The sequence below is a fragment of the Macrotis lagotis genome, chromosome 1 (assembly GCF_037893015.1).
Source record: "Macrotis lagotis isolate mMagLag1 chromosome 1, bilby.v1.9.chrom.fasta, whole genome shotgun sequence".
Classification (NCBI taxonomy): domain Eukaryota; kingdom Metazoa; phylum Chordata; class Mammalia; order Peramelemorphia; family Peramelidae; genus Macrotis; species Macrotis lagotis.
The window spans coordinates 897800640-897821228 of NC_133658.1; the positions used below are offsets into that span (position 1 = coordinate 897800640).

Here is a 20589-nt window from a genome sequence, read left to right on the forward strand (position 1 = left end):
CCACGCCCTCGGGCATCCCGGGGACCCCGGGGAAGGGGCTCGAAGCGGCCCGGGGAGGGGGCGGCGGGCGCCCCAGGGGCCCTCGGGAGGGGCCCCAGAAGGTGTCAAGAAGAGGGGGCGGGGCCGGGGCGCGGCCGGCCCCGCCGGCCCATTGGCCCTCCGCCCTGTCACTGCCCCGGGGGCGGGGCCCTGAGGGGCGGGGCCCGGGAGGGCGGGGCCCCGAGGGCCGGGCCCGGAGTCCGGCGGGCGAGGCCGGGCCCAGGGCGGCGGGAGCGGCGGCCCTGGCGCTCGGGGGGCGGCGGGGCCATGGGCCCGGGCGGCTGCTCGCGGCGCCCCAGGGCGCTGCTGCAGGGCGGCTTCCTGCTGGCCGCCACGCTGGGGCTGCTGGCCGGCCTGCTGCTCTACGCGCGCCTGCAGCGCGGCGCCAAGGCCGCCCGCCGCCTGGCCGACACCTACCGCGGCCAGCAGGAGGCGCTGGCGGCGCAGCTGCAGGGTGAGCGGGGCGGGGCGGGGGCGGGGCCTGAGGGGTGGGGCGGGGCCTGCGGGCGGGGCGGGGCCGGCGGGGCGGGGCGGGGCCTCGGGGAGGGGCGGGGCGGGGCCGGCGGGGGGCAGCGCCCCTCGAGCCAGCCGGGACCCCTGCCCGGCTCTGACCTCTGACCGCACAGCTGCACGTCCTGTCTCGTGTGTGTGTGTGTGTGTGTGTGTGTGTGTGTGTGTGTGTGTATGTGTGTCTGTGTCTGAGTGTGTGTGTATGTGTGTCTGTGAGTGTGTGAGTGTGAGTGTGTGAGGGGGAGGGGGACCATAGGGAGGAGCCAGCATCTCCCTCCTTTGACCCCGATTCTCTAGGGATGGGAGCCCTGAGCCTGGACTGCGCAAGCAGAGCCCGGGGCAGGCAGGGCCTTAACGTCCAGGGTCCCAGGCAACCCTGTTGGTGTCTCTGTGCTTGGACCCCGGGAGGCCTCCTCCTCTATGAGGCCGGAGAGAGCCAAAAAGGGGAGAGGGGGGAGATGAGCAACCCAAGGGGCTTCGATGCCAACCAGACCGGCATCATCGCCACTCTCCACCCTGGGCCTGTTGGGATTTCTAACCTCCTTCCCACTTTCACCTCGAACAACTGGTCCCATGGGGGTCTTCTGGGGGATGAGCAACAAGGACTTTGCCCAAGAATGGATTTGGCTCTTTCAGAGGTAGGGAAACTGAGGCTGGAAGTCACCTGACTGTTTGAAGGAGACTACATTGAGCCAGGCGCTAGAGACCCCGGGAGGGCTTCCTCTGGGAAGGTGGCCCTCTTGTCCTACCCAGTTCTTCCCGGACCAGTGCATTAGTGTCATCCCACAGCAGGGCTTTAGCCTCACGAGGCCCACAAAATCATCTGATGTGGCCCTGCCGCAGCCAGGACTCAAAATTCAAGAAATCTTGGAGCTTTTAGGGGTCAATTAAGTAAATGTTTGACCCAGTAGAGTTCTTAAGTTAATAATGTAGTTGTTTGTCATCCATTCTCAAGGAGGACCAAGACATCAGGGAGATGATGCCATGACAAGCACATGGATTGGATTTGAGTGAGGAGAGGCTGTGCTAAGTCCCCAGCCTCATTGTCTCCTCCAGAGCCATCTGGGTCCAGTGGCCAGATGAGGATCAGGATGACTAGAGACAGTCCTGAATGTGAGGCAGTGAGGATTAAATGACTTGCCCAAGGTCACACAGCTAGTGTCAAGTGTCCGAGGCTAGATTTGAACTCAGGTTCTCTTGCCTCAGGGCCAGTTCTCCATCCACTGGGCCACCTAGTTGTCTCATAATTTTATATGACCCACTGTCCAAATGGATGTTATCACTATCCAAATGGCCCTTGGCAGAAAAATGGCCTCACCCCTATCTTAGGGCAACTCATCTAAAAGACCCTTGCTACTCACCTGTCCCCAGAGTGGGGTTACCTGGGCAGGGCTCTACTAGCCCCAAACTAAGACCCCTGAACAGAGAGCCAGGCATAAAGAGTAAGATGCCCAAGGACACCCCACTTCAGAGTTTGGTCAACTTGTTCCTCCTCCTGGAGAGTTAGTGCTTTGGGATCTCTTACCTCCAGGCAATCCTGTTCCTCCTGTTTGCCAGGAACTGAAAATGCACAAGACACAGTCCCTGGCCTCAGAAGGGAGGCTATTCCACTCCGTGGGGCTTTCTGTCCCCCTATCCAGAGCGCTGTGTGGAGAGGAGAAGGGAGGCTAGACAAAACTCAGGTGTTCTTCAAGTAGTTCCTTAAGTCTCTGTCCTGCCATTTCCACCAGGCTGTCCTGGCTCAAGCCTCCTTTGTGACTTGGAATGGCAGCTGGCACAGGACACAATTCAAAACAATTTTTGGCCATAGCAGCCTTGTAGGAATAAGTTCGCCACTTTGGGTGGGGACTGCTTTGAAGGGCAGCACTTATCTGGTTATTTGGAAAGCAATCAATCTCCACCTAAGTGATCTGGTCATCGGGAAATAATAAAATAATATTTGCAAAATATTTGCAAAACTTAAAGCAAGTTAGAAAGACACATTATATTTCTATTATTATTATTATCACATCCAGCCCTAGAGCATATTCATGTTTTCATGTCTGTTGACATAAGAGATACATGTATGTATGCATAGAACATGAGGGGGGATGAAGAAAGGGGCAGCATAGACCAGCAGAGAGGATGATGGGACAAAAGGCTCTCCACACACTCTTTGGATGGGGATGGGGAAATGGAGACAGGATTTTAAGATTTAGAGCCAAAAGGCACTTTAAGGATCATAGAGTCTCAGTTTCTAAAGGAGGAATCTGAGACCCAGAGAGATCAGGAACTCCCCCCAAGGTCCCCTCCGCAGTTAGTAACCCATCTGGAATTTGAACCCACATTGCCTGACCCAGAAGCCCAAGTTCCTTCCTCTTCCCCGTTCTTGCAAATGAGCATGTTTTTCTGCTCATGTCCTTGGGAGTGGGAAAGAGCAGGTGACCAGAGCAGGCTGACGATGCCATCTGGGCTTCTTGGCTGGGGCCCATGGTCCTGGGGGAAGAGGCCTGGGCTCCCACAGACAGCTCCTTCTTGTCCTAGATTCTCTGAAGCCACTTACTCATGACCGCCGCTGTGTCCTCCTTCTGAAAAGCTGGCTGTTTGGGAGGCCAGCTGCCCTGTCTGTCCTTCCTGAAGGGTCCCTAGGCCTGAAGCCACTTCTCCCCAGTACCAGCTGTAAGGACTTCCCTCGAAAAAGAGGGTCATTATCTCTTGGGAAGCCTTCCCTGTTGGCCCCTCCCTCTGTCCCAGGTTAGGTCCCTTGGTCCCTCACTCATGGGGCCTACTGAGAAGGGAGGAAGCCCATGGCCAGGGTTCCAGCCAGAATTGAAAACTGGAGGGAACTTCAGAGATGATCTAGTGCAGCCTCCTCAAAAGCTAAAAGTCATAACTTGGGGTCTCCCCACCTGAGGTCCAGGACTGGTTTCTGGCCTTGGAAGGCAGGCAATAGCATCAGAGTAGAGGGCAAGGACTGTGGCTAGCCTAAACCAAGTCTTTTCCTCCTAGCCCAAGGCTAGAAAACTTTGGCCTGAGGCCGACTCTGTGAGGTTGGAGCCAGGGTGGGACCTGGGTTTTTACAGTGGGAGATTGGGGAGCCTACTCGTGGAGCTCTAGAGGGCCAAATATGATGAAAAACATGCAACAATCATCTCTGTTGAGTGCCAGGGACTGGAGAGAGGAGGGGAAGTTGATTAATGGGCCTAAGATGGGGTGGGGGGGGCTGTAATTTTCCAGATTCAGAGGTTTCCAAGCAAGAACAGAAGCCTTTCAGGTCTTGGCAATGTGTTTTCAGAGTGCGTTTGTGTGGTGGAGAAGGAAACGGGGGAGCGGGGCGGAGGGGGGGAGGGAAGGGGAAAAGAGAAGGAGATCTCTAAGTCTCTAGTATGTGCATGGAATCCCCCCCCCCCAAGAATGCTTTAACTCACCCCGTTGCCATTAGTTACCCCTAACTCCCCCTGTTTTGTGAACTTGGAAAGAGTATAGCAGTGGGGGTCTAATGAGCAACAGGAAGCCAAAGGAAGTACTCAGTTGTCTACCTAAAAGATGGGCATAGGGGCAGCTAGGTGGTGCAGTGGATAGAGCAACGGCCCTGGAGTCAGCAGTACCTGAGTTCAAATCCGGCCTCGGACACTTAATAATGACTTAGCTGTGTGGCCTTGGGCAAGCCACTTAACCCTATTGCCTTGCAAAAAAAAAAAATTTTTTTAAAATTTTAAAAACCTAAAAGATGGGTACAGTTCTTTTTACTTGTTCATCTTCACCTGGGCCCTTGATCTTATCCCTTCCCTGGTAGTTGGAATAGATCCTCTCCCCAACCTTGGGACCTTTTCCCCACAGTGGTCTATGAGCATCGATCCCGCCTGGAGAGATCCCTGCAGAGAGAAAGAGGGGAACACAAGAAGACTAAGGAAGGTAAGACTGTACCCCAGGGACTCTGAACATCCAGATTAGAAGAGATGCCCCCATCCTCTAAGGAGCCAAGCCTAGCCTTGCCTCCAGCCTCCTTGATCCTTGCTCAATATGATCACTGGATGGGATGGGTCTGGTGCCCATGCCTTCCTGGGCTTCTGACTTCCCCCTAGACTGGAAGCTGTGAACCCAGACCTCTCTCTAGGGAGGGATTGTGATGACTCTATCCAGGGTGATACCTGAAACAAGAGTGTGGGCTAGGATGGTTAGAGACTGTCTTGGCAGTGGGATGGGATGCATGGCAAGGCCCTCTCCTCTCTAGATTTCCTTGTGTACAAACTGGAGGCGCAGGAAGCTCTCAACAAGGAAAAGGTGAGTAGTGGCTGAGTGTGGAGGGGGCGTTGTATACTTTTTTTTAGGTGTTTTTTTTTTTTTGCAAGGCAGATGGGGTTAAGTGGCTTGCCCAAGGCCACACAGCTAGGTAATTATTAAGTGTCCGAGACCGGATTTGAACCCAGGTACTCCTGACTCCAGGGCTGGTGCTTTATCCACTGCACCACCTAGCTGCCCCGTTGTATACTTTTTAAGAATAAGAGGAACCCCACCACCACTGAGCTCTAGCTGGGGAGTGGAGAATCTCTGTGGTCAGGATAATGGGGAGTGCCAATTTGGCAGAGCAAAGCAAAAGTATATTATGGCTTCATTGGGGGATAGAAAGCATGTCTGACAGGCTCTACAACCTGAGATTGGTGGGTTGGAAAGGAGGAATTAGTGTATTTGAAAATAAACTTAGTTCTATTCCTTTCAATATGATTCAAGATTCTTGTCCTGATTTTGCCCCTAACTTGCTGTGTGACTTTGGATAAATCACTTCTACTCCCTCAGGGAGGATATCTTCCACAGAATTAGGAATGGAGAGGACTTGGTCTCAGTGATCTTTAAGGCATTTAAAACTCTAATATTCTGGGTTCTGAGGCCAATCAAACATAGCCAACTTGTGGGCCTCAGAGGACCTGAGAGAATGATTTGTAGTGGTTACATGTGAAGATAGCTTTGATTCTAGAGAAGACAGAAAAATGGTGGATAACCTCAGTTTAAATGAGGTCCCATGGAACATCAGACATGGACAGGGGCCTTCATTATAACAAACAGCCAGGTTGGGAGTTCCTTGACTGGTTAGCTGTCTGTGGACCTTTAGGAAGTGAGTTGATGCCCTCCTCCAGATACCTGAGTCCATGGAGTAGTCTACACTCTCTGGACCACTTTTGTATTTTCTAGAACCCTTGGGTGGTTCTGTGAATCATGTTTATAAATCTTTATGTAGAATTAGAAAAGAAACCAATTATATTGGGAATGAAGATGTAATTTTTTCAAGTTCATAGATCATAGACCCCCAGGTTACAAGCCCCTGATGTAGAGAGAGGTATTCCCACCTACTTAACCACTATGTGTAATGAAATATCTGTTCTCTCTTCGTGGACCTGGGGCCTGGGCTACAGCAAGACTCAATGAACCGTTATGGGGCTCTAAGCTCCCAGCACAAGATCCTCAAGGCAAGGAAACCAGGGGGGAAGGGAAGGGGTGAGTGGGGACAGCTCCTTTCTAGGATCAGTATTATCTGCCTTTCCCTGCTGCTCTCTGGGTCCCTGGCCTTGCTCCATCCAGTGTTCTAAGCCAGCAGGCCCAGGGGTGCTTGGTTGTTCTGAGATAGCCCCTCATCCTGGCTGGCAGACTGGTTCTGAGATAGCCCCTCATCCTGGCTGGCAGACTGGTTCTGAGATAGCCCCTCATCCTGGCTGGCAGACTGGTTCTGAGGTAACCCCTCATCCTGGCTGGCAGACTGGTTCTGAAATAGCCCCTCATCCTGGCTGGCAGACTGGTTCTGAAATAGCCCCTCATCCTGGCTGGCAGACTGGTTCTGAGATAGCCCCTCATCCTGGCTGGCAGACTGGTTCTGAGATAGCCCCTCATCCTGGCTGGCAGACTGGTTCTGAGGTAACCCCTCATCCTGGCTGGCAGACTGGTTCTGAAATAGCCCCTCATCCTGGCTGGCAGACTGGTTCTGAGATAGCCCCTCATCCTGGCTGGCAGACTGGTTCTGAGGTAACCCCTCATCCTGGCTGGCAGACTGGTTCTGAGATAGCCCCTCATCCTGGCTGGCAGACTGGTTCTGAGGTAACCCCTCATCCTGGCTGGCAGACTGGTTCTGAAATAGCCCCTCATCCTGGCTGGCAGACTGGTTCTGAGGTAGCCCCTCATCCTGGCTGGCAGACTGGTTCTGAGGTAACCCCTCATCCTGGCTGGCAGTATGGTTCTGAGATAGCTCCTCATCCTGGCCAGCAGGGCTGCACTCAGGAAGGGACCTTGTGGCAGAACTGAGGAGGGAGGGTAGAGTAAGGGCTTGACCTAAGCCCAGGGGAAGGACTAGGTCCTTGGTTGCTAGAGAGGCTTCTGGGTTTTGTCCTTTCTTGGAATTTTTTTAGTATTATAGGGCCCTGAGGGAGTTGACTCTGGGGGAGAAGAAAAATCTGGAATGGAGTGGGGGGGACTGATGCTGAGTCTAATGTTGGGAGTCCCCTTCAATGCCCAGAACCAGCATGAGGATGTGAAGAAGCAACTGCTGGACCTGCAGCTGCAGCACAGCGGACTGAAGCTGGAGCATCGGAAGGCCCTGGAGAGCCATGGGCAGCGCTATGCCCAGCTGCAGCGAGAGAAGGACAGCGAGGTGGCCAGCCTGCAGGGTGAGGCCATGGAGCTGCGGCAGAGCTCTGGAAGACAGGCCCCTGACCCTGGGGAGCCCCAGCCTGAGGGGGAGACAGAGTCTTTCCCCTTATGGAACCTTCAGAATGACAAGGAGATGGCTTGCACAGAACACTTGGGTCTCTTCTATGTTGCTGCTCAGAGGTCATGTCCTAGCCATGAGGGATAGCGATGATTAAGGCGGGGGACAGCATACATGTACAGACACATGAAGCAGAGCTTTGTCTCAAATCTGGCAGGACTGCTTACCTCCCAGAGGGTCCAGCCGGTGGAGAACCCCGTGTCATGATTTATCTCCTTTGGGCCTGACAGGTTCTCAGGAGTCAGTAGAGGGATGCAGGGAGTGTGTGTGTGTGGGGGGGGGGTTCCTCCTCAGCTTGACTCTCCTACTCCACAGACACAGTGTATAAACTCCGAGAGGAGAGCAAGCTCCTGAGGAAGGCCCACCAGGATATCCATACCCAACTGCGCAATGCCCAGGTGAGGCAGGCCAGGAGAGGGGGAGACATGGTCCAGTGGGAGGGACTGGGGCTGGAGTCCACACACCTTCCACCTGTGTCACCCTGAACAAGTCACTTAGCCTCTGATGCCTCAGTTTCCTCAGCTGTAACATGAGGATCAGACAACAATAGCACCTCCCTAAAGTGACTGTACTTAACCAATGCTTGTTCCATTCTCCTCCTTCCCTCCCCCCCAATAAGTCCTAAAAATTCTTATCTTTGAATCCTCGGAGCCGGGGTGGTGGGGGGAGGGTGTTGTATGAGTGGTGAGGGCATGGGCAGCACAGCCCTCTCAGCCCCACTCTGTCCCCCTTCTAGTCCCAGGTGGAGGAGTTCCGACAGCTCAAGGAAGCCTTGCAGAAGATGCCCAGCTTCCAGGAGCCTGGGGCCAGCCAGCGCCAGCAACAGCAACAGCAGGTCCTCCAGGTGCCAAGGCAGCAGGCTCAGCTCAGGAAGCCTCAGGTAGTAAAGGCCAGGGCCTCTCTGAACTCCCGAGGGTGGGATGGCCCAATGGGAGGCTCTCCCACAGGAAAGCAGCACAGTTGGGAACCGAGAACCCCAGTACTAGAGACTCCTTGGGTCTCTTGTTGATTTACTGAGCCCAAGACCACCCAAGGCGGCTCACCTTACTTTGGAGCAGACATCAAGTTGAAATTTGCCTTTTTACCACACCCACCTGTAAGTCCTGGTTCTGTCATGGGAGGCCAAGCAGGGGTGGTCACTCCTTCCACATGGTGACTTTTCAAGTATGACGAGACAGCTCAGATGTCTTTCCTGGATGGGAAGGTGCCACCTTCTGGGCCCTCGACCTGGCTCCAGAGATCCAAGGGCCACCCACGTTCTCCGCTTCACTAGGACGTCACGTCCTGACTTGAGGCTTCTCTCGAAACTCAGTTCCTTCTGCCAAAAGGCTTTTTGACAGAATCCAATAGTTGCTTGTTAAAAATACTAGAAAATATTAGAGTAAGTAGCCATATTCTTAATGTTATCTAAAACCAAGAACAACCATTATATGTAATTGAGAAAAATTAGGAGTGGCTAGATGGCACAGTGGATAGAGCGCCCACCCTGGATTCAGGAGGACCTGAGTTCAAATCCAGCCTCAGACACTTCATAATTACCTAGCTATGTGGACTTGGACAAGTCACTTAACCCCGTTGCCTTGCAAAAAAAAAAACTCTTAAAAAAAAGAGAGAAAAATTAGGTTTTCCAGTAAGATCAGGCATAAAGCAAGGATGCCCATGATTACCAACATATGACTATATATTGAAATAACTTTTAGATATCTATAATAATAAACTAAGCAATAAGAGAAATCAAAAGCAAAGAAAAAATAATCTGATGACTTTTTACATAAAATATAACGATTTAGTCAGAAAAACCTTAAAAGAATCAACCAAAAAAAATAAAGTCAGCAAATTGCGGAACATAAAATCTGTACAAGTCATTAGGATGAGAATTAAAGAGTCTATTGAATGGAGAGGAGTATGGTGTGTGTATGGGGGGGGGGAGCAAGGGGGTGAAGAGCCAGGAGAGGCAATTGGTAGATGTTTATCAGTGAAAGCAGGGAGAGATGAGTGGGTAGCTAGGTGAGTTAGTAAGGTCAACCTCAAGGGTTTTCTGGATTGAGGAGGTAGCAGGGAGAGAGGCTGAAGGTGTTTGCGGTAGGGTGCAGAAGGGAGAGAGACAGAGGACAGTAATACATGTGGAGGGAAGGAGGTGGTACTAGCATCTTACTGGACCAATCTCTAACCAGGGAAGGGAGACAGAGCAGACCAGTAATCAGTAGCAGTTCAATTTCAGTGAAAAAACTGGAATTCTAAAAGCATTCCACTTTGTTATAGTAAAGCAGAGATTAGGTACCTAAATCATATTAGGGAGAGGGAGGGAAGGTGGATCACAACCCACTACTTTCTAAGACTCAAGTAATGGTTACTCATGCACAAGTACAAGTTTTTAGTTCTTGGGGAACAATTGTTCTCAGGTTTTGGGGGTTGTTACTCTGTTTACAGGATACAGAACCAAAGTTCTGTGATGAGTATAGATTCTATGGTTTTTGATTCCTTTAATACACACTGACACAAGAATGTAGCCATTGTCAGGATAGATGGATCACTTTAAACTGCCTTGTGATTCTCCCCCTCCTAAGCTAGACTCTGGGAAATGAACCCCTAAAAACTAAATTATGTTCATTACATATATTTTGGTCATTATAAAAAATCATCTCCTACTCACTGGGGGATCCCAAGAAATTCCTACTCTCAGACCTGCCCCTCCCTAGCCTGGAAGATTTGTTATTTGTAGATGTTTTGTGTCATCTGCTCTGGGTTCACATGGTTCCCCCTCGGGAGGATGTGAGCACTCTTAGGGCAGGGACTCTTTTGGATTCTGGTCTTGTATTCCCCTAGGACTGTTCTGGCACATTACAGGCTCCTAATGAATACAGTAGGTTGAATACTTCTGTCTTTGAGATGTTGATAGAAGAGATTTGCCACAGACATTTTGGAGGAAGTGATAGGAGCCTATCTCAGCTACTCTGGAGAATAGAGAGAAGAAATTGGACTTGACTTCTGGGTCCCTAGAGCCTGTTGTGGGGTATCTCAGCTTGTTTCCCTACTTTCTTCCTGCAGGTGTTCATTGCCACGGGTTCCAGAGTGGCCTTAAATCCCCAGGAGCCAGACTTGGTCCCCCGCTGGAACCCTCAAGCAGCCAAGGTCCCAGGGACACGAGTCTTGCCCCCAACTGGACCACCTTTCCCGGATGGGAAGTTGCCGCCTTCTGGGCCCTCGGCCTGGCCCCAGAGACCCGAGGGCCACATTCTCCGCTTCACCAGAACTGTTCATAGTCTTCCCATCAGGCCCCCAGTATGCCTCTCCCCATCCCCTGCATGCTCTGGGTGGTTCCCCCACGTGTGGAAGTGGCTGCCAGGGTCGGAAGTCATTTGACAATCACTTCTCACCAGCTGTTTCCTCATCTTCCTCCCCAAGGTTGAAGGTGTTCTGTTCCTCACCCCAGTGGGTGGAGACCCAGGAGTTGGAAATCTTATTATAGAGTATCTTGGACACCAACACTGGGTTTCTAGCCCCAAATTAGCCCAGTCTTGTCTCTGTGAGTCCTGAACCCTAGGAACCAGCTAACAGTATATCCCTAGAAATCCAATAACTTTCCCTCCCCCATGCCTCACCCCAAGGTCACCCCCCCCACCAACTGGAGACCAGAATGAGAACTACCAAGTCAATAAAGAAGAAATTTTGGGGGACGAGGGAGGGGGAGGATCTTTGGCCGTGGATGCTGAACTGCCTCCCCCTGCCCACAGGTTCAGCAGGTAGTGGTGGTGGCAGCCCCTGTTTCCACCTCCCCTGAGAGACCCAACCCATGGCCCCCTCAGCAGCAGCCTCTCACAGGGCTGGACAGGGAGCCCCAGGCCCTCCCAGCCCCTGGTAGCCCACAGGTACAGATGCAGAGGTGGGTGTCTGGGCTGGGGCCAGAGGTGGGGGGAGAAGAGGGGAAAAGGGGCTGAAGGGATGAGCATCTCCCCCAGCTCCCTTTGGTAGTCCTGAGCCCCAGCAGCTGGGAAAGTCCTTTCCTGGTACCAAGCTCCAAAGATTTCTGCCATCTTTTACAAAAGAATTAGGTATTAGCTATAGTGTCTGAACAGCCTGGTCCTTCAGTGTTTGAGTGGCTTCCAGAAGATTCATATAAGGCAGAACTGGGTGGTGGGGTTTCTTTCCAGGAGAAAATGTTGAGACTTATGTCCTCCTATTATATAGTAAATATATTTATGTCCAAAATGCTTATCACACTTGTCAATCTGGTGTACATTTGTTTTTGTTATTGTTCCAAGGAACTGGAACCAAAGAATCTAGATTTGAAGCCTAGGGGGCCTCAGTTTCCTCATGTAGAAAATAAGGGGGAAGACACCAGCAGTCCTGAACCCCTAAAGCTTTCTCTTATCCTTCTTCTGGGCTACAATTCAGGGCTCTTGGATGAGCTTTTATAGTTTTAGTCAATATATACAAAGGGTTTCACATACCCCCAAAAGGCTTGGGAAATGCTGTTGAGGCTAAGTGAGGATGGAGAGGGGGATCAGAGAAACCTGAGGGTGGGTACCATTGAGAGACTCCATGATCATGGGCAAATCATTCATTGTCTCTGAACCTCTAGAAGATAGAGCATGATAAACTGTCATTCCTACCTTCCAGGATTGTTAGAGGGAGCCAATGACATCATGCTCAGACTTTACAGGGCAGGAACAGGTCTAGGTGAAGTCACTGAGACCCAGCCCTCTCCCCTCTTCCATCCCCCAGCTGGCAAGATATCGTCAACAAAGTGAATGCCCAAGAAAAAAGCCAACATTATCTCCCCAGCAGCCCACCCCAGGGGCAGGACCAACCTCTTGAACCTGCCAATGCAGGAAGAGGAATAGAGCACCCAGCACCCAACAAAGATCACAAAAGGACAGGACCCAATGAGGAAGAGCTACAGATGGGTAAGTGTGTCAGACCCAGACGGGTAGCAGGTAGTCATGGCCCTGGATCCAGGAGCCCTCGGTTTTGGCCCTTACTGTGTGGGCAAGTCACTGCCCTTCTCTGGTGGGCTTTAATTTCCTCATCTCAAAATGGGGGGATTACACCAGATGAATCTCCAAGGTCCCTTCCAGCTCTGTCTATGAATCGATGACTACTGGTGCTCAGATTCTTCTGGGCCAGATGGCCTTGTTTCTAGCCTCTGGTGAGGTGGAATGATGCTTCTGTCCTTGATATATAGATGTAGCCAGCTAGCTATATTCAAATACTTTGCTAGACACCAGATTTGCAAAAATAAAAATCCTGCCCTCAAGGAGCTTATATTCTTTTAGAGGAGATAACATATATGCAGAATAAACATGGATGATCCCGACGCAGCAGTCCAGACTATGAAGAGCTTCAAATGCCAGACTAAGAGTTGTGCTTTATCCTAAATCTGTGACCTAGGGGGTCACCGATGCCTCCTGAGCAGAGGGGTGGCAGGGTTAGACCCAGAAACCAGGAAAGCAAATCTGCTGCGTAGAAAGATGAATTCAGAAGAGAAGAGAAGAAGAGAAGAGAAGAGAAGAGAAGAGAAGAGAAGAGAAGAGAAGAGAAGAGAAGAGAAGAGAAGAGAAGAGAAGCTAGATTGGCTGGGCATCCCTGGTTAGAGATGCTTCCTCAGTACCCCCATCCTTACCTCACAACTCCATCCAAGGCCCATTAAAAAGTCAGTCACCTTTGTTAAAGGCTTAGAGTCCTGAACGGATGGTGTTCTTTCTGGTTGGACCCCTAGCATCATGGGTGACTAGGGGGAGATGGCCTTATCCTCTCCCATGCTCTCCCTTTATTGTTTTCAGTTTTTGGCAAGGCATTGGGTTGTGACTTGCTCAAGGTCACACAGCCGCATTTGAGCTCAGGTTCTCCTGACTCCAGGGCTGGTACTCTAGCCATGATCAGGCAGCTAGGTGGCACAGTGGCTAGAGCACCTAGCTTCCCCTCTGATTTCCTTTCTGGGCAATGAATGGGGCAGACTGGAGTCTTTGGCTGGATGGTAGCATACCCCCCTACAGTTAAGGTAATGGAGCTGATCTCTCTGCCCTCCCCCTGCCCCCAGATGCTGGTATGATTGAGCGGGAAGAGAACATACGCCCCAGAAAGGAGCCAGGAGCCCAGGCCTCAGTGGTAAGTACAGGATCTCAGAGGCCTGAGTGCCTGGGGTCTGTGCTGAGAGCCCTGCCCACCCTTGCTTCTCTTTCCAGGGCCCTGATACTCTTGCAGACCCTGCCCATGATCCCAACAACCAGGGTGAGGATGAGTTTGAAGAAGCAGAGGTAGAGTGGCCAAGGTTGGAAAAGGGGGCCCCGAGACCCCAGCCAGCTCAGGAGCCCCAGGAACAAAGACCAGAAGAGCAGGACCAGGTGATGAATGAGGTGAAGCCAGGGGCAGTGAGAGATGGGCACCAGCTACTCTGAGAGGCTAAAGCTCTCAGCAGCCTAACTAATGACTTTGGCCCTTTGGTTTGGGATCACAGGCTGGAGCAGGAGGTCACAGGACTGGCACAGAGCTACTGACTGACTCCCAGAATGACCAGGAGCTGGTAAGGCCTGAAGGAAAGGGCATTGAGGGAGATTGAGGGTATGGGTCTGGGGGCTCCCAGGTAGACCAGTGGTTGGGATGATGGAGGTGGAATGAGATGCTCCTCCCTCCCTCAGGTATTTTTCTGGAGCCAGAGGTGTGGGGCTCAAGGCCAGGCCCTGATCTTTCTCCCTAGCTTCATAAGGAAGGATGGAGATAAGAATTTTAGTCACTTGCTGTGTTCTAATCCCTGTTCTGGGTTGGAGTACAATTACAAGAACAAGAAAAATTTAGGGTTCATTTGGTCTGATCTCATTTTACAGAGAAGGAAACTGAGGCCCAATGTCCTGTCCAGGGTCACTCTGCTGGCAGGGAGCATACTGGCTTTGGAGTCAAAAGTCTTAGATTTGAAGCTCTCCTCTGACTTTTCTTTGACCTCTCCATCTCCTCTATAAAATGAAACAGGCTCTGAGCATTGGGATTTGAACCCAGGTCCTTTGATGAAATTTTTTGCTCTTCCCAACATCCTCATCGGTGTCTGATATCTGTGTATTCCTCCTCTTCCCCAGAATGAGAACTCTGATCTGGAGATGGCACCCAAGATCAAAAGTGACCCAGAGGCCCTGTGGCCAGAAAGACAATGACTACTGACCTTCCCCTCCCCCTTCTCCTGAACCCTTATGCTTCATGTCCTCTTAAAGGGACCCCCAGAGCTTAGAGAGAGCATAGAAGAGGCAGAGCCTAGGCTTCTATGTGAGGAGGGGAGAATCAGTTCTCCCTCCCCCTGCCCCAGCACACACTTCTACACTCTATACTTATTCTCCTGGACAGTCTGAGGCTAGTCTGAACAGCTGGGCCAGGAAAGAGATCCCTAAGGCCCTGAGCATCAACCCTTGCTCTCGTCTTCAGAGATCAGCTCTCTTTGACCACCCACCTCCTACAAGTCCTTAATGTTGGGATTTAGATTGCTCGGGGCCTCAGAATCAAAGGTTTCTTCCAGATGCAAAACAGGGCAGTGGTGCCATGACTCTGGCATCCTTTGGAGATGAGGATGGGCTGCAAAACAGGAGCTGTTGAGGGGACAGTGATAACTTTCATTTCGAGTTCATCAGCCTTATCTTCAGATCGAGAGAGAGAGAGAGAGAGAGAGAGAGAGAGAGAGAGAGAGAGAGAGAGAGAGAGAGAGTCACCCTCTCCTCTTCTTCCCCCTTAACAACACATGGGAAAAGGGGCTTCTTTCCTTGCCAACCAAACTCACTGAAACCCCAGCTGGAGTGTACAGAATCCTAAACAGGACCAAGTATGAGTTCTGTGACTGCAGCAAATACAGAACTCCATTGGGTGCTGGAGGTGAGAGCTGGGAAACTAGACCCTGGTTCAATCTTAGGCGTTAAAGAGGAGACCAAGGTGGCTCCTGAATGTTTCCCCAGTTCTCTTCCCTGACATCTCTCTCCTCCAATTACTTTCTGGGAATTGGAATCTAGGGGGAGGCACTGTAATTTTTCCCCCACCCTCAGGACCCCAGCAGGCTAGAGAGAGTCAGACCCTGGGTGGAGGTGTCAGACCCTTAGCTAGATGCTCAGTGGCTAAGGCCCAGTGGAGTAAAGGGTTGGGCCTTGGTTGGGACCTTAGTCCTGACTTGAGACATTTTGAGGATAGCTAGTTCAGAGTTTCTCTGTACATAATGTATAGTCAGACTTTAATATCCATTTTTTACACACAGAAAATAAAATTTTGAGTTAAATTCACTGATGATGTTGACTTGGGAGAAGGGGATAGAGGCTTGAGGCACAACACTTAACATCTACTATCACTAAAAAGTCCATATTTTTTTTTAAGGAAAAGATAGGAATGTGTGTGTGCGCGCGCGCGCGTGTGTGTGTGTGTGTGTGTGTGTGTGTGTGTGTGTGTGTATTTCCATATAAATGGAAATATTTCTGCTTTTGTCATTTCTCTTAATCAGAGAAAGGAGGGACAAAAGTTCCAGGTCAGTCATATGGCTGTTGAATTGGACGGATGGTGTGCAAGGTGGTTTCACTGTAGTGACACCCCTCTCTCCCCCAGGCTGCCCAGAGCTCTTCTTACCCATAGCTCACCCAGAGCTGCAAAGTGGGGGAGGGACTAGGGAGTCAGTAGACCCAGGTTCAGATGCCATTTCTAATTTTCACCTTGGTGACCTTGGCCAAGTAACATAAATTCCCTGAGCTTTAGTTTCCTCATTTGTAACAGAGAAAGTCAATTAGATTAGATGACCTCTAAGGGCCCTTTCAGCTTTGAGGTGTCATCCCCAAAGTCCTCCTCTGATGCTCTGTGATGAATCAAAATGATCCTAGGATCTTTATGAAATGAGCCCCCAGGACTAATAACAATGAAACTCATATAGGAAAAGTCCTCTGTACATCAGTCCTATAACATATTCCCCAAGGTAGGTCACGTCACCCTCCTGGAGGACAAAGTCACAAGGCTTTAAAATGAAGATGTCTAGACTCCTGGGATTGACCCTGGAACTCTTATTTTGGCCACATTTTCCAAGTTGTAGAAGCCTGATAGATCACTTGGAGCTCTGCTCCAAACATGAAAGCTCCCCAGAGAGTGATTCCATGCACTCTAGGGGATGCAGAAGGAATAAGGAGGGAATATTCCATTCTCCCCCCATCCCCATCCCTGCAAGCCTCTTGCTTTGGGAAACTAAGAAGTACATGGGCAGCCAAAGGAGAAGGGAACTTTCCTGTCAGGGACTTCAAGGGCCCCACTCCGAAGCTCTGCAGAATCCATATTGGGGGGGGGGGTGCTGCAGAGATGGTGGGAGTGGCCTCAACCATCTTGGATGGGGGCTAGGGCTGTGAGGAAGCAACCAGTGGAGCTCAAAGAATTTTTCAGATGCTGCTCAGCACTGGCTGGCTGGTTCATTCATTCATTTAGTATTTCCAAAGTATAAACATTAAACCCTAATTGAAACTCTGAGGAGGACACCAATAAACCACTTGTGGTAAGGTTCAATAACTAATAAGTGCCTACTGAAACTATGCCATGGGCTGAGTGATACAAATTTTAAAAATCCCCATTCTTGGCTTATGTTCTTTTTGGATTTTATTTATTTAAGGCAATGGGTTAAATGACTTGCCCAAGGTCAGCCAGCTAGGCAATTACTGTCTGAGGTCGGATTTGAACTCAAGTATTCCTGACTCCAGGGCTGATGCTCTATCCACTGCACCACCTAGCTGCCCCTGAGCTTACATTCTACTGGAGAGATAAAACATGAACCCAGATGAGAGAGAGATTGAAATGCTCTGGGATAATTTGAGGGGAAAAGAGCTCTAAGAATTGGGGGGATTCCCAAAAGCATGAGGGAAGGAGTGGTGGGAGCCTTGAAGGATGATCACAATTTAGTAGGGGAGGGAAAGGGACAGGGATCACACTCCAAGGCCAACAGTACCTGAGATGCCAATCAAAAGGAGGGCATGGTGAATGAGCTATTTTTGGAATAATGGAAAGATCTCCAGACTTGGAGTGAGAGACCTGAATCAGAGACCTGATCCAGTTCTGTCTGTAACTTAAGTCTGTAAGTTACTTTGATGGACCCTCAGTTGTGCCCATCTAAAACTAAGCTGAATTGCACCATCTCTGGTTTTGGTATCCTGGGAACTTATGATGAGTTCAGAGGGAACAGAGATCACAAAGGTAGTCAGGGAAGGCTTTGTGGAGGAGGTAGGACCTGAAAGAACCCATTTGTCTTCAGCCCAGAATGGTTAACTTTTGCTCTTGGGGAATTTGCTCACTTCCCATCCCCTGGCATCCTCCACCTTATATCCCCAAACTTTGGGAAGTTTTGCTTGAAGAAAATGAAGTATAATGGAAATTCAACTCAACTAATATGTCTAAGTACAATACAAAGATATCAAGACAATCTCTGCTCTCAAAGGATTCCCATTCTCCTGGAGATGTCTGGTCTCACATATTTAAGAGAACACAAAGAAATTGGAAGAGTGAACTGGCTGACAGCTATGGGGATTGGAGGAAGTGACACCTGACCTAGGGCTCCCAGCAGTGGGTGTGTGTGTGTGTGTGTGTGTGTGTGTGTGTGCTAGGTGTTAGAACCAGGTAAACTACCTGTTGGGGAGTCATGGGAAGGGGGATGTTAGTGGTGGTGGGTGTGTCAAAATGGCTTGGTCATTCTGTTGGGTCAAAATGTCATTTTGGAAGGAGGAATCGTGTGAGACAGTTTGGTACCTTGGAGAGAGAGCCAGCCTTCCATTCAGGAAGCCTGGGACTAGCCCAGGATCATACAGCACATGGGGATCTCATGTCTTTCTCAGCCTCCCTGGAGGCCAGCTGTCTTGTCATATTTACTTCTGCCTCTTGGGGGGGGGGGGGGATAATAATCTGACCATAAAGACTAAGTATCAGAAAAGACTAAAACAGGAAGAAATTTTAGGAAGGATTTTACAGATGAGCTTCTAAAAAGGTAAGGGTCATGCCCAAGCTCACCCAGCTAGCTTGTGCTGCTTGACCTGGGTTCAAGTTTTCATGCCATATACTTCCTAGTGATAGGACCTTGGGCAGGTCAATTCATTTCTCTGTGTCTGTGTTAAATGGAGATAATACAGCTTGTCCTTTCAAACTCATGGAAGTGATACGAGGCCCGGATGGGCAAGGCTAGTTTCTTCAGAGCTCAGTGGCCATTTCATTTGGCATCTCTGATGTTTGCCTTCCTGCTGGGGGTCCTCCGTGCCTGAGATGGATCCCCTTCTCATACTTTATACTCTTAGAAGTCCCTTGTTCCCTCTGAGGTTCAGTTAAACGTATCCCTCGACTAGAGGCTGCCCCCCAGCTGTTGCTAGTCTCCCCTTCCTCTCCTTACATCCTTTTTGGTCCTACACCTGTCCACTCGTACACATGGTCTTTCTTTCTGTCAGCTCCCAGCAGGCAGGAATGGTTTCATGTCAGTCTGCTGGAGTCGCTGGCTGCACCGAGTATACATCACAAGCACCTATGGGAGACGCAAGGGAAGGGAAGGGGGGATAAAGCAAAACCCCAGGGTCTGCTCTCAAGGGGCTAATAGGCTAATGAAGGGAGGGGGAGAGGGGTGGTTTTGGACAGAGCAGTTAGAGACCAGACAAAGTGGAGATAATCTCAGGGGAGTCACTAGGGTTAAGAGGGGTGGGCAAAGGCAGAGTTTCTCCACACTTTGTACCAAAAACATCAGAGTCGGTCCCGGTGCCTCACCCCAGCTCTCAGCTCACAGTAGGCTCGGAATAAATCTTTGCAGGTCGTTGTTCTCCACCATTTTACCTGGGGAAAGAGCGCTGAGCACATCAGGACCCTCCTCATCCCGGCAGGGAAGGAGGGGGGGAGTCGGAGAAACAGGCCGCCGGGCGGACGGACGTGTAGACGCAGAGACGGAGGGACAAGAGTCAGAGAAAGGAACATGGGGACAGAGATAGAGACCAAAAACGGGACCCGCGGGGGCAGAAACAGAAAGAGGGAGGGAGACACAGAGACACAGACAGAGAAGCAGAGAGACAGAGACGCAGAGACAGAGAGATAAAGAGACAGAGCAGCAGAGAGACGGAGACACAGAGACAGAGAGATAAAGAGACACAGAGCAGCAGAGAGACAGAGACACAGAGACAGAGAGATAAAGAGACACAGAGCAGCAGAGAGACGGAGACACAGAGACAGAGAGATAAAGAGACACAGAGCAGCAGAGAGACAGAGAGATAAAGAGACACAGAGAAGCAGAGAGACGGAGACACAGAGACAGAGAGATAAAGAGACACAGAGAAGCAGAGAGACAGATAAAGAGACACAGAGCAGCAGAGAGACAGAGACACAGAGACAGAGAGATAAAGAGACACAGAGAAGCAGAGAGACAGAGACACAGAGACAGAGAGATAAAGAGCAGAGAGACAGAGACACAGAGACAGAGAGATAAAGAGACACAGAGCAGCAGAGAGACAGAGAGATAAAGAGACACAGAGAAGCAGAGAGACAGAGAGATAAAGAGACACAGAGAAGCAGAGAGACAGAGACACAGAGACAGAGAGATAAAGAGCAGAGAGACAGAGACACAGAGACAGAGAGATAAAGAGACACAGAGAAGCAGAGAGACAGAGAGATAAAGAGACACAGAGCAGCAGAGAGACAGAGACACAGAGACAGAGAGATAAAGAGACACAGAGAAGCAGAGAGACAGAGAGATAAAGAGACACAGAGAAGCAGAGAGACAGAGAGATAAAGAGACACAGAGAAGCAGAGAGACAGAGAGATAAAGAGACACAGAGAAGCAGAGAGACAGAGAGATAAAGAGACACAGAGAAGCAGAGAGACAGAGAGATAAAGAGACAGAGAAGCAGAGAGACAGAGAGATAAAGAGACACAGAGAAGCAGAGAGACAGAGAGATAAAGAGACAGAGAAGCAGAGAGACAGAGCAGAGAGACAGAGACACAGAGACAGAGAGATAAAGAGACACAGAGAAGCAGAGAGACAGAGAGATAAAGAGACACAGAGAAGCAGAGAGACAGAGAGATAAAGAGACACAGAGAAGCAGAGAGACAGAGAGCAGCAGAGAGACAGAGACACAGAGACAGAGAGATAAAGAGACACAGAGAAGCAGAGAGACAGACACAGAGCAGCAGAGAGACAGAGAGATAAAGAGGGAAAGAGAAGGAATGAGAGAGAGCCACAGAGAGACAGGGACAGAGAGGAGTGACAGCCGGCGAGCCGCGCCCCCGGCGGCCCCTCCCCTCCCTCCCCCCGGGCGCGGCTTCACTCAGGCTCCGCCCCCTCCCCCGCTCCCCCGGGC

The 20589-nt window shown here is 50.7% G+C and overlaps 1 protein-coding gene across 1 annotated transcript; it reads left to right on the forward strand.

Annotated features, from left to right (window-relative positions):
• Positions 1 to 306: 306 nt before the first annotated feature.
• Positions 307 to 14992, forward strand: LOC141509298 (uncharacterized). Its single transcript, XM_074218730.1, is given in 16 exon segments — positions 307 to 493; positions 4369 to 4443; positions 4763 to 4812; positions 5940 to 5993; positions 7031 to 7181; positions 7598 to 7680; positions 8019 to 8162; positions 10331 to 10564; positions 11017 to 11075; positions 11077 to 11151; positions 12008 to 12189; positions 13323 to 13390; positions 13468 to 13638; positions 13740 to 13805; positions 14353 to 14406; positions 14408 to 14992. Coding segments are annotated over 16 exon segments (1680 nt in total). The 3' UTR covers positions 14435 to 14992.
• The last annotated feature ends 5597 nt before the right edge of the window (positions 14993 to 20589 follow it).